This window comes from Colius striatus, chromosome 3, assembly GCF_028858725.1.
Source record: "Colius striatus isolate bColStr4 chromosome 3, bColStr4.1.hap1, whole genome shotgun sequence".
In the NCBI taxonomy this organism is placed as follows: domain Eukaryota; kingdom Metazoa; phylum Chordata; class Aves; order Coliiformes; family Coliidae; genus Colius; species Colius striatus.
Genome location: NC_084761.1, coordinates 87309289 through 87323466, shown reverse-complemented (window position 1 = coordinate 87323466; position 14178 = coordinate 87309289). Strand labels below are relative to the sequence as shown.

At 36.7% G+C, this 14178-nt stretch overlaps 1 protein-coding gene across 9 annotated transcripts in view; it reads right to left on the bottom strand.

Moving 5' to 3' along the window:
• KIAA0232 (KIAA0232 ortholog) overlaps positions 1-14178 on the bottom strand; it is a 69347-nt gene that overhangs the window by 32455 nt on the left and 22714 nt on the right. For 8 of the 9 annotated variants that reach the window (XM_061991862.1, XM_061991856.1, XM_061991861.1 and 5 more), the window contains one exon: positions 1161-1298. In XM_061991862.1, the coding sequence (XP_061847846.1) occupies positions 1161-1208 (48 nt within the window). In that variant the 5' untranslated portion in view covers positions 1209-1298. Of the gene's footprint in view, positions 1-1160; positions 1299-13513; positions 13580-14178 lie in introns of all 9 variants that reach the window. The other variant, XM_061991863.1, reaches the window with a different exon arrangement.

Sequence of the window (14178 nt, the reverse complement as noted above, 5' to 3'; positions counted from 1 at the left end):
ATTCTGTAACTATGAGAGCAGAGCAAGTTACCAACAAAATTATGTTTAGCATCACCCTTCTTGGACAGTAACTAGTGGGAACATGAGAGTTCAGATATCTCCCAATTGGCAATTAGCACTGTATTAACTGAACTTGAAATGTTAAGTGGCTTCACAAACATTAAGTAAGTTTATGATAGCAAAACTACTGAAGGTTGCAAATCAACCGCACTTCCTTCATTATTGTTGTACACATACTTTCCTCATTCTTGCTGGCGCTGGTGTCTGTGCTACAAATCTGACCAGCAAGCCTCTCTCGGTTAATATTTCCTCCGCCCCAAACAGGTTAATCTCAGGAAACTGATTCACTTTCCCAATCAAGTTGCCCACACAGCTTGCACAAACTGTGACCAGGAAGCTGTATGGAGCAATAATGCAACCAGGCAGGGTAGAGTTCTGTCTTACAGTAGTGACAGATCAGAGTATTTGTAGTTCTGTAAACTAAGGGACTGACTTTGTAATTTGTGCTGTCTGAAGAATCTCCATGGAGTGCTTTCCTTGACCTGAGCTACAGAAAATTTTCACTTTTTAAACATATCCTTTGCTGGTCTCTCCCTTTCTCCACTGTTCCATTAAGCTACATGGTAACTGCTACATCTGGTATCTTCCTTCAACAAGTTGCCTTCATCTCTCCTGAAGTTAACCAGTCAGTGTACTTCAACTCCACTTCCACTCAATGAGGTAATCTGAACATTGCATTTATTTTAGCAATCCTGTATTACACATACAGTGCACATAAAGCAAGATGACTTTCTGGCCCAAATATTCCACTCCTTGCTGCTTGCACACAACATTAAGAAAATTTACAATTTTAAGAAATATCTTTATGCAAGGCTTTGTGGTAATTTCAAAACAAACTGGTGCATTGCAACTGTCCCTGACAACAACAGGTGAAGACAAAAAGGAAAGCATGACACTATATCATAGTTTCTTTTGTGAAATCCTGCTGCCATACACAGATTTCATAACTTCCTAAATAAAAATAAAGAACTGTTGAGTGCTCTTGACAAACTTGCATTTTAAGAAGCCACAAATTAAGAGACAAACATAACAGGGTAAATGTATCTAACACGAAGAAGGTCATCAAGTCTTAAGAATCTATTAAATTGCCCAAAACTTACTTCATCAGAAGCAGAGCGAAGACACTGGACCGCAGCCTGTTTTTTCATTTCCTCTAGTGTTAGATCAGAGCACTTTTTCTTACTCTTTCCCCATTTCTTGTAAGCTCCCTTTTCCCAGCCCAGGAAGATGTCATTCTCCTAATGTGAAAATAAAGAAGTTACATTATTTAAAATACATTAATATCTCAGTACCATAGCAGAACCGGACTACCAATAACATACTGTTCAAAATAAAAACTATCTCATCCTACCTGCAAAAACCTACTTTTTTGCCAAATGAAACTTCAGTTTGATTACAGAAAACTTGCACTTACTATTCAGTAAAGCACATATATTTTTCACAGGACACGGAGACATACAAGCATTTCACTACAATATTTTCCAATTGCAAAGCATTATCTGTAAAAATCATTATGTCTAACTTCCGTTTGAATGTACTACTGCAATTTACACAAAATTATGTTTATTGATCTCTGAAATAATAGAGATGAAAAGGAAGTAGCTCAGAGTTAGGTTCAAACTTAAGAGAAAGAAAAACAAGCAAAAGGAAGAAAATGTGATGTTAGATCCCAAAGTCTTCAACTCAGTCTCACAAAGAACATCATTATGACTAGAGATGATAGTGCTTGTATTAAAATGAACCTCAACTCTTTTCAGCAAATGAAACACTGAGGGGCCTGAGGGAAGGTTGCACGTGTAAGGACATTTAATTAAGTACATAAAACCAAAGAAGAATTCTACTGTTTTATATGTAATTATCTGAGATACATTGCATCCAGTTTATATTGCTTTTCAGGATTTACCAAACTTATTATCGGATTTCTCATTCTTCACTGTCTGTTTAGGTACACACATCATTTCCCGTGTTCATCTCAAAGAAATATTTTAGCTTCCAAGAAAACAACCTTCCAAGTCTCTTAATGTATACTGGTATAAACCATCTTCTTCAGAGATGTACAATCACCTGATGATTTTCAACATACCCATTTCAACCTTTTCCATATACCTGTTAGTTCCCCAGGACTTGAAAATGAAGTAAAAACAAGTTGTCAGTGAAAACTAGTAGTCTCTGTGAAATAAAATGACTTGATGAAAAAAAAAAAAAAAGAGTAAAGGAACAACTACCTTCAGAAGCAGCTGTTGAAATGGCTGCCATCCGTAACTGTACAGGAATATAGCAATTTGTTGAATTTATTTCTAAAAGTCTTATTTCATCGTCAAAACTGAGAAAATGGATTCAGTACCGAAAAACCCAAAAATCTACCAGACACACTATTTTCCCTTTTCCAAAATTCTAGTTTCTGTATTTCTTTACACACACTGAGGCTGTAAAGCACTCCAACTTCCCAATACCCTCATGAAGGTACACAAACTCAGACCTGCCTCCTCCTGCACCTGCTTTCAGACCCTGCCCTGCTCAACCACATGGGCACAATTATGAGTTGAAAAATGCACACCCACTTGTAATACATTACTCAAAATCAAAGTCCAGACACAACAGTAAATGTGCACTGGGTAAATGTCATTTATACTACTTTTAGGTGGAAAGCTGATTAAGGCAATATCAATAAACTGGTACATTAAAGCATTAGCACTGAGAATCTTCATACTCACAGAAATTTGGTTCTCCATACACGAGCTGAAAAGTATCTGACACTTGTCTCCCAACTTTGACAATTAAAAAAAATTAACCTTTGCAACAAATAGTCGATTTTTTAAATGAAAGAAGGAAACTAAATGCAATTCTCTCTCAGGCCTCTGTCACAAAGCCACCTGTATCACAGACTCTGGAAGGAGAGGATGAGAAAGCACATTGCTTGTGCCCTCTGGGAACAAGATAGGTCATTTTGTAGGATAGAGAAATCAAGGACAGAGCTCCAGTAGAATGCTCTGCTTCCTACCTCTTTATACAAGACAAAAAGTTTGTTCCTGTACATGACTGTATGATTTTCAGTCACACCTGGCTGCTAGTGCTTCACATTACCATTTTAGGTTTTATAGGAAAAAGCCTATTGAAAACATTTTTCCTGGACAAACCTGCTAATTTTTTAGCAATCACCATGGATTACACAACAGTAAAAAAGAAAATCCTTACATATCATTCTTGTGTTCTAACCTATCAGAACTATGCACCACACTAAATCTGTTTTAAAGAAAAAAGAAAAAAAAAAAAAGCATTACAGTAGAACAGCTAGGAAACAAAACAATGACTCTATAGAGTTCATAGAACTTGAATGTGACATAGAAGCAGAGTAGAATTACGCTTTTACAATGACTAAACTGATTAATTTTTTTTAGAAAAGGAAGACAATCCAGTAGTTTCAAATGGTTTAAATTAATCTCTTGCTTTCTTCCCTGTTTTTTTTTTCTTTGTCTCCAGTGGTCAGGAGCCTATTAGGTTTACGCCTTAGACTGGAAAATATTAAGCCCATGACAAACAGGAAAGTAAGCAGTTCAACAAGACATTCTGCATGCATGAAGGCAAGTAAACTAGTTACTTCACATGGAAAGAATCACTAAGGACTTCTCTTCAGCAACTAGACGTGCTCATTTACCTTTGTCTCTAACAGATTTTGAGATTATATGATAATGCTCATTTTAATGCAATAGCTCTATCATAACTTTGAGATATTTCAATTCTGATCAGCAGTCACTGAAAATTTCATAAAAGCAGTGCCCACTCCAACTCATAGGTTTTAAAAAGCATGCATACAGACAGAACTGAAATTTAACTTATACAATTCTAATATTTAAAAGAGACTACCACTACAAGTTTTTAAGGGTCAATTACTCATTTTTAAATAAATACCAAAAATAAGCTGAGGCCATCTAGATATTGGAAATAATCAAGTTTGAATATCTGAACTGCTATTTAAACATCTGTTCTTCAGAGTCCTACTGTACCTATCTTCTAAGTAACCAGATAATTTCATATTAGAGATTTTTAATTGCAAAGATATTGAAAGCACAAAGCGACAAGAATAACTTATGATATGGCTAAACAAATGCTGGTGAAGTAGCTATATTCTTTATGCTAATGTTGCCTCAAGAAATCCAGGATTTGGAGTGCTTAATTCAATCCTGAACTAATATACCAGTGCAAAGTTTAGAAAACTTTCTCTAAATTGTTTCTGCTCAACCCTGCAAAAGCAGCAATTCTACCACTTCCATCCACACTACCAAGAAGCAAAAGAATGGCAAGTTTGATTCTTCTTACTTTCATTTGTTAGAAAGATAATAGAGAACTATGTACCATTGGTAAGAGAACCAACATGGCACCTTGCGATAAGACAATATTGTTTTGATGCTCACAGTCTATATAAAAGGAAAACCTTAACATACTTTAGAAATATTGCAGGAACTGCCCTTATGAGCTGGAGTCAAGCTTACTGATGCAGAAACTGGATGACTCAAAGTCCCAGTTTCTATTCAGGTAAGAAGCTTAAATTTTGCTTTATCAGCAGAATACACAGGAAAGTAATCAGATTTAATTAACCTGATCACCAAACTCACAAAATGAGGAAATCAAATCAGCAGAAAAACATGGTTTTTTAAATCATAGATTCATAGAATGGTAGGGGTTGGAAGGGACCTTTAGAGATCATCTAGTCCAACCCTCCTGCAGAAGCAGGTCCAACTAGATCAGGTCACATAGGAACGTGTCCAGGCGGGTCTTGAAGACGTCCAAGGAAGGAGACTCGACATCCTCCCTAGGCAGTCTGTTCTAGTGATCCCTCACCCTCTCCCTTCACCAGGGAAAAATCTGACGTTATTTTCTTAATCTGACATTATTTTCTTAACTAATTTCAGATAAGCTGATTCCCTAAGATTCTTTGAGTAAAAGCATTACAGATTTAGATATTAAGATAAACAAATACAATGTATATTGAATTTTCAGATAATGCATTGAGAACAGTCTTAATTACCTATGTGGTCAACACCTACTTCAAGTTATATATAAGAGACTTTTCTCTCAGAGAATAAAATACCGAATTTCAAAAATTTCTGATTCAAAAAACATAAAATGTCAATAAACAAAATAATCAGAGTCTCTCTTTTTAAGGATCCAACTGAACACATACTATCAAAATAAATAACTTAAGCATCTAGACAAAAATCATCCAATGTGAAAAAGAACTCCCCAAACTATTATATACAAGATTGAATAAGATACATGAACATTTTTTCCTTCTTAACTCTCAGCTAACAGATCAAGAGATATCTCCAAGGAAGAAGAAAAATAATTATCTACTCATAGTTTTTTGTTGTTTTTTTTTTTTTTAAAGGGGCAAACATTTGCCAAAGATTCAGTAGAACAATTGACCGGTACTTCTGACATAAATAGTTTAGAGTTTTATGTCTACTGAATGCCTAACCAGTTCCCATCCACTGCAGTGCATAAAGATTAAGTTTCATCTGCTCCTTCCAAACTGGGGCATGAGGCGCAGACTCGTCTACCAAGCTGTAGGCCAAGTCTTTCTTAAAAAAAACTTTTTAAAGACACTAAAAATCAATAATTCAAAATACTCCAAAAAAATCAACTGCTATACTGTAGTCCTGGATTGTACCAGATGCCACAAAGTTCAAAATGTTTTGGCAGAACTACTTTTGAGAATAGCCTCATTTAAAGCCAGCAGCATTTTCCAAAGGCATGCATTCACGTACTCTCTTCACAAACATATGCAAAATAATTCCAAAGTATCAATACACAGTCCCAAAAATTCCCCTGCTTAAGTCTGTTATCACTGTATCTCAAAAGTCAGCGACAACTGTTAAGGTTTACAATGAATAAATGAAACAAAGACTATATAATCTGAGACCAGCAATGCTGGTCTCTCCTGGCAACAACTTTTCAAAGCATTGATGTCTAAATAAATGCAATGCAATGTTCAGGTAGACATGTATGAACCATTATGCACTGCAAGAAAGTTTTCGAAGAACTCCAAAAAGCAGCTCTTGAGATGTTTGTATAGACAGGGAATGAAGAAAATAGCCATAAATCATATCCAAAATGGAGTGGGTCTTCACTGCCTCTAGGATCTCACAATGCAGAATTTGGGGAAAACTGGAACAGATCACACATGTATTTCACCTTTAAAATTATGCAATGCAGACTGTATAAATACTTTAAATTATCTTCCCTGAGAAAAATACTTCATCTAAACTGAGAATCAGAAAAAAAACCCACACTGATTGCTTAGAGCTGCAGAGATATATAAGTTTTCATAATTGCTTGAGAAAATTTTTATGAGACATTCCATCTCATAATTACTAAGAAAGGTCTATAATGGGCCAGGATCAGCTCAGACATTCCTCACAGGCTGCCTCAGACCCAAAGATAACGAGATATTACATAAGCAAGACAATTCAGAAGAGAAGACAAGAATAGTGTCACAAGCTCAGTATATATTCTTCAAAGGACACGGGCCATAAGTTCAACAAACAGCAGGTATATACACTTTCAGAGAGCAGCACAAGTTTTTCCAACGTCAAAAGCCATGTTACCACAGAATGGAGACAACTGGAACACATTACTTAATAGTAGATAATTACTGCAAAGCCAAGGATTACCAGTGAAGTAATTCATCTTGGATGTTTTGTGAAAAGCCAGAGAACCATCTAACCACTACAGTCAACTCCTTTCCACTTGCTATAACTGGAACATTACACTCTTATGCAGCTGGACTGTAACAGAACAGCTGACAATGTATCACACCACATCATGCAAGGTCCTTCAAGGTCCTTTAAGTATTCAGGACTGATGATTACACTATCTGCAAGCAGGGAAGAACTCTACCTATCAAAAACAATACAGTCTGAGTATAAAATCCTGTAATCTGAGTTCCTGTCAGTTACAAACTCTTGCTTATAGTTCTAACAACTTGAAAGGGCAGTGAATGTGTCGTTTGCTAATTAGAAGTTACTCTAGGCTGAAACCAAGCAGAAGAAATTTGATCACACCCACTCCCAAGAGCGAGAGAACATGCAAATGCTGCATCTGTTGAAATCCTATGTTTGTTGAGCAGGATGCCTGTAGAATTTTCCCATTAAAGTAATAGCAAAAAAAAAAGAAAAAAGAAAAAGAAAAAAAAAAATTTAGTAAAGCTACAGCTACTAAGACCTACAAAGACATCATTTTACTTGCACATCTGACCTATATGGCAGAAAATAAAGCCAAGAACTCAAAAGAAACTGCCACTACAGTCAGATACCCAAAAGGAACATGTTATGACTGGAGAAGTTATTTCACAGCATTTATGGTAGCTCTGTTGCATCTATGCTTGATACATGTGGCAAATGTACTGTTATGCAATATTCTACTGTACAAAGAACACCAAGGAGGCATCTCAGCTAACCCCAGAATCTCAAATAGTACAATTGTATGAGCACAGAGATGGGGGCAAATAAATGTTGACTGTTAGAAGGACTAACCAGCCTGGCATTATGTAAGACTTTGTAAGAACACATTAGTAGCCATAAAAATAAAAAAAGTGATTCTGTTATACTTTTTGCATGACTGGGAGATACCATAACTAAGCATTAAATGCTATTCAGAAGTCACAAAAGGTAATACAGTACTGTCTTAAACAACAGCTTTGATTATTAAGAGCAGAAGCTAATGTTAACATTTTAACTACATTATAGATGTGCCTACTTTAATAGCACAATACATAAGATAAGCACCAGAGAGTCTACTTAAGTTTGATGTCCTGCAATGGATGTTTCTCATATTGGAACAGACACATTTGCAAAGGAATCAGCATTTCAACATGATCTCTCACACTGGTACAAAGGCAGAAGACAGTCTGAAAGAAAAAATTCTCAGATAACCATAGTCCTTGAGAAGAAATACTTTTCTTTTGCACTGACATATCAGTTTAGGCTGACTACCCTGAAAACTGTCCAGTTTGTGCAAATATAATGACCCTGAGAGCCTATTACTGAGTTCCAATCCCTGCTACTGCAACTCCTATCACTAGAGAACAGCAAATACAAATGAGCAGTCTGAGATATCCCAAACCCATCCCACATCTGTCAGCCACCAAGACAGAAATACAGAGCAGCACAGACATCTCATAATTAACAAGGCCAAAAACCAATTAAAAAATAGGAAACTTTTTTGTTAAAGAAAGAAAACAAACAAAAAAGACTAAGTTCCACAGAGACACTGCACCACTAAGAACTTGAGTTGCATTGGTCAGAACTGTTACACGAACTTTGGCTGGAAGCTCTTGTACTGACAGGACTTGCAAAGAACCCAACAGAAATACCTTCAGCACCTGCCAAACAGCTATAGATGCAGATGTTCTTCACACACCAAACAATTCACAGGACAAAACTCATTGCACTGTGGGAATCACCAGTCAGCTGGGCAACTGAAAACAAGAGGCTCTACCATGCTGCACATCCAGCAGTTCAGAGGGAGTATCTGAGAGTTTTCTGAGGCACGTGCCTTCAACAGTAAAACTGTTCTAGTCATTTTCCACTTCTTAATTGAAGAGGTACTCACATCGCCCGTTTTTCTCACCAAGTTAATATTGTATACAAATGATTTATTTTCTAAAGTTTCAATATGTCAGTCTTAGAATCTTCAGTTAGTCACTTATAAAAGCTTTTACAAAACTTTAACTGTTTTCTATTAATAATAAATATGCTTAATGGGTATATTGACTTAAGGATATAGCACTGTTTCCTAAATATGATGAATCTGCTCTGTCTTCCGATGAATCTGCTCTATCTTCAGTTTACATGTTTACATATGAAGAGGGAGTTTATTCCCAACCCTGCAAACATAAACACAATTGTATACTCATAGGATTTCAAATTAATCATATAAAAAAGTACAAGCAGAAGCCTTGGTCTCACATTTCCTTCTCCTACTGAACTATTATTTTCTTCATACAGAAGTTGCCACAGCTTGAATTTTACATATGTAGTTTGGATAATCATTAAAAAATAAGGTTAAAAATGTAAAAAACTGTTCCTACAGGAACATTGCACAGCTTAAGTAACACAAACAAATGAAACTGAAAATGGTTTGCATTCAAGAAATTTATTTCTACATATTTCTGGTTAACTTTGAAACTTTATGTGCAGTCACACAGTGTTATTCTATTGTAACTGAACTATACTCCGCATTTTTTAAAAACTGGGTTTCACCTGCATTGTCATCTTTTGTTAAACAGGCATACCAACCACACTAACATTTAATACAGGGTCAGCGTAGTGCACAGGACCAAATCCTCATTTCCCCTTCTACTGCAGGTTATGGATGAGATTTTCACTTCAACACAAAACACATCTTCTTGTGCCCCTAAAATATATATGTGAGAAACTAAAAATCTATTACTAGACTATAAATCTAGACATCGGGTCCCTCTACTGGGTTAACATGGAATGGCAGAGAGAACAAACTCCCAAGTTCAAATGGATCTTGGAACCTAGCAGGTACATCACAAGTGCTGTCAGCAAAAAGTGTCCCATGTCACCAGCACACACTACCCAAATAGAAAACCATTCGCAATGATACTCTCATCCCAGTTCAAGGTGATCAGCCAAAAGCATTCTACAGAAATAAATCCACAGAGTAAATACCTCAAATTTACCATATGGTCTGAGGTCTCTTTTCCACTACCTCTTAATATAAAAAAAACAAACTACATTTTGGACTTTAAATATGTACTAATGATAAAAAAGCAAGAATAAACACTATGATCAGACAGTCAGCAAATGTGCAGCTATCATTCTGAAGACTTTTTCTATCCCTCCATGTAAAGATTATGTGAATGGTTGGTCTACAAATAATGAACAAAACCTTCCCTCGTAGAAATCAAAAGGGAAAAAAAAATCTCATGTTGATCACAGAAGAAAAACATCTACTTCATTCTCAAGAGTTCGGAAAATAATATCTTTAAAAATAATTTAAAAAAAAAAACCTTTGAAAAGGATTCTTACTTTTGGGAGTCAGAAAAAAATACAAACTTTCAAAAAATGAGTTGAAAGAAACAGATCAAAAGCAACACAAGACACTTGATATGGGAAGTATGCATAACAAATGCATTTAGACCTCCACATTGCATGACCAAACACTTAAAAACAAAGCCGTTATCTCACAGAGTGTCTAGCTGTTGGGTCTTCTTCAAATAAAGATCCACCCCTTCAAAAGGAAGAAGAGTCTCCAGAAAAAAATCCACATGATCTTGTTAAATTCAAAAAACGATATGCTTACGAATAGCATACGAAAGACACACCACAGAACACTGATTTTAATATTGTACAAATAAGGTAAATGAAATAATGTTTCACAAAAAATATGTTTTATTGCAATCCTTTCTACTTCACACAGATGACAATCTTAATGCAATATTTACTATATCACAAACTGCTTTGAGAACACATGTATCTACAAATATACTTCTAATTAGCATTTAAATAACATTCAGAAGCCTTAAAAGCACCTAGTTAATATAATATTAGGAAATTAAGAGCAAGGCATTCTGATTTAAAATAAAAAATAGGAAAAAGTCCATCTAGTGTGAAGTCAAAAGTCTGTCTCACAAAGTTCAGAGGTCTCCCAACAGCAATTCTATGGGTCCTTATGAGTTTTTCTCCTCAACTTAATCTTTATTCCAAGACAAAAACCAGTAAAAATGCAAATGATGAAAGCATATATACTTCACAGAAACATTCTGCACAGTCTTACCAGCAGATTTGTACCAATTTTATAAGGTTTTACTTAACAGAGCAAAAGTCTGTTTGAAGGCCATCTGCCTCAGAATAAAACATTACTAGGTTCTAATAATTTTGAGCAGAGACCAGTGATAGGCCTCAAATCTTAAAGAAACAAAACTAACAAAAAAAAAAAACCATAACACCATGTTATATAACTTGTCTCAACAGATTCCCTCAGTTATTTTGACTATGTACACATAGTCATGTTCTCCAGAAACTGTAAGAACAAGATAACTTTGTTTCTAGGAGGGAAAAAAAGAAAAGGAGGAAAAAAAAAAGGGGGGGGGGGGGGGAAGCGCGTGAAGAAAAAAAATTTGGCAAATCTTCACCTGAAGTCCAGACTTGCCTTCTGACATGACAGATCTCAACTAATCAGCCACAAAAAAACCCCAAACTGTTTCTACAAACAACCTGCTGTGTCACAGTAATCAAGGAAAATGTGCAACCCAATTTGTAGTCTTTGTACTCTCTCTTGCATCAGTCGATGTTGGGGGAAAAAAGAAATCTGAAAGAGCTCCACCAGCAGTATCATAAACAGGGGGCAGAGGGAAAATAAAAGAAAAAGCTGAGCCCTAAGAAGTTACAGGAGCTGATAACCATCCTAGGAATTTGCTCAAATTCACCCACACACCCTGCCACCCAGGGACTGGCGGCTTCAGGAGGCATTTTAACACCTTTCCATCCCAAATTTGTCCTGATACCCAGATGAGTCCAGACTCCACAAAATATGCAATATACCAGCCATAATAATTAGTAATATTACAACTCTCATATAAGGGTGACTAAGGATCTGGGAAGTCTGTATAACAAAATTGTCTACATCAGTCCGAGTTTAGGGGAAAGAGGTGCGTTGCCCCACGACCTCCATAAGATAGCTCCCACAGCACACTAAATCCATCAGTAACAGAACGAGACTCACAACTATTATTTGGGCCATCATGTTCCCAGGCCCTTTCATCCTTTTCACAAAATCATACAGCCAACTATCAAGGTTAGAGCGCAGTGTTAGTAGCAGCATGTTCCTAAACATTACAAAGTGAAAGATAAGCTGCATTACGGCAAGGCTCCATGACCAGCACAGGAACTTTGCACTCATTGGCTTACTGTAATTACAATGCATTTAATGTAAAACTGCTATTATCGTGCCCCACGTTGGGCACCAAAAGGCTGTGGTAGTTTGACCCTGGCTGGATGCCAGGTGCCCACCACACCACTCTATCCCCCACCTCCTCAGCAGGTGGGAGATGGGAGTCTCATGGGTTGAGATAAAAACAGTTTAATTAACAGCAAAGCTGCGCGTGCGGGAAGCAAAGCAAAAGCAGATAAAGCTGTTACTCTCTACTTCCCATCAGCAGTGATGTTCGACCACCTCCCAAGAAGCAGGGCTTCAGGACGCTTAGCAGTTGCTTTTGGAAGGCCAGAAATGAATCTTGCCTCGCCTTCCTGCTCTTCTCCCCCAGTTTATATTACTGAGCTGAAGTCATATGGTATGGAATATCTCCTTGGTCAGCCTGGGTCAGCTGTTCTGGCCCTGGCCCCTCCCAAGACTGTGCCCACCCACAGCTATTGGTGAAGGTGAGGGAAAGAATGCTGGAGGGACAGCCCTGATGCTGTGCAAGCAGTAGTCATAATATTGATACCAACAGTAAGCACAGCACTGCAAGAGCTGCTGTGGAAAATCACTATCATCCCAGACCCACTACAAGGTGTTATGGTAATTCCTGATAGTTATGTATACAGTATAGCCATAGCAGCTTTGGAAGATCTTGGTACCACAGTGTGATTCACTATAAACAAGATTTCTTTCTTGAATGGTCTCTTGAAGGCTCTCCAGTACTTTGGAACATAACTGGGCAAAACATATCTGCTCATTAATTCTCCCAAAAATGTAACTGATATTTCAACTTAAGCCAACAATTCAAGATAAAACTGCAAATACTTGAGTAAAACTTGATTGCAAACTATCAGGGTTTTACTTTCAGCTCTTTTCTCTACTGGATTTCCCTTCAGTGCCTCCTACATGAGAACTTGCAAAAAGCTATAAAGACTCTCTAAAAACTCATGACTTACTACTCTATTGTTTTGTGATATTAAACTTGCCTCCACATAATGATACCCAACAGAGACCATGCTAATTGAGCAAGGCATGTAACTAACAGTAATAATAAAATAAAAAAAGCCTCCAACAAAAGATTCCCAAATAACCCAACTCATACACTAAAAAAACCTAAAAAACAAAGAAAAAATCCAAACAACCCCACAAATCAAACCTTCAAGCACATTTTATCTTCTATCCACATATCAAACTACCTCACTACAGAGACAGATACTACTGGACAAAGAGAGAACAAGTAACTGAAGACAGAAGTGTGCAGCACAACCAAGACTAGAAATCATATATAATACACTAACAAACCAGAATGGAACATCCTGCTTATTGTAAAAAATTACCCTGAAGATCTAGTTAATCAAGACTCCCTTATTCTTTTGAAATTCTTATTTTAAGTGTAAACAAAAGTGATTGATAACACAATAACACTGATATCTAGAATAGCTGGGTATGCCTAGAAAGCTTGGGTATGATTTTTCATTCATTTAATTTTAGATCTTTCTGTACTTACCTGACAGTACCTCAGTCCAGGCCTTCAGAGTTCCATTTCCCTGCTACAGTTGATGACACCAGAACACTATAAAGCAAGCATGGAAGGAGGCTCTCTGAAGTGACTAAAACAGTGCTAATGATGTCATCAACATGCCAAGGTGGAAAAATTTTAAGGACCATCTTAACTTCAGTTTACAACACTTCTAATGAAGATGATTTATACAGATATTCATAAGACAAAGACTCCTTAAATTTGGCCTTTTCATCATCAAATTCAGAGAAGTTATTTGAAGTAAAGGGAACAAATGCAATAGAAGTATAAGTAGGATCAAACTGGAGAAGGTAGAAAAGAAACGTTCAGCTTCTTCTAATGTCCGTGTTGTTCTGAAGGCTCCCTCTATGTTTCTACTACAGCACCCACTCAGCAACACAGGTTCTGGCTACCCTGCCAGCATGTGGTATCTTCCTCTGTCTCATCAGGTTCAGATAATCAAATTGGAAAAAGAACAGAAACATTCCTTAAAGCTCTGCTCTCAACCCACAAGACATCCAGTTAAAGTATCAAAACAGGAAGTAAACTGAATGAGGTTTTCATAATACAGTTACCCTTCTTTTGATCAGGCTTTGCAAGAAGCAAACTAATGTTGGCACTTCGTATTATCACTTCAGTTATGACTACATTCT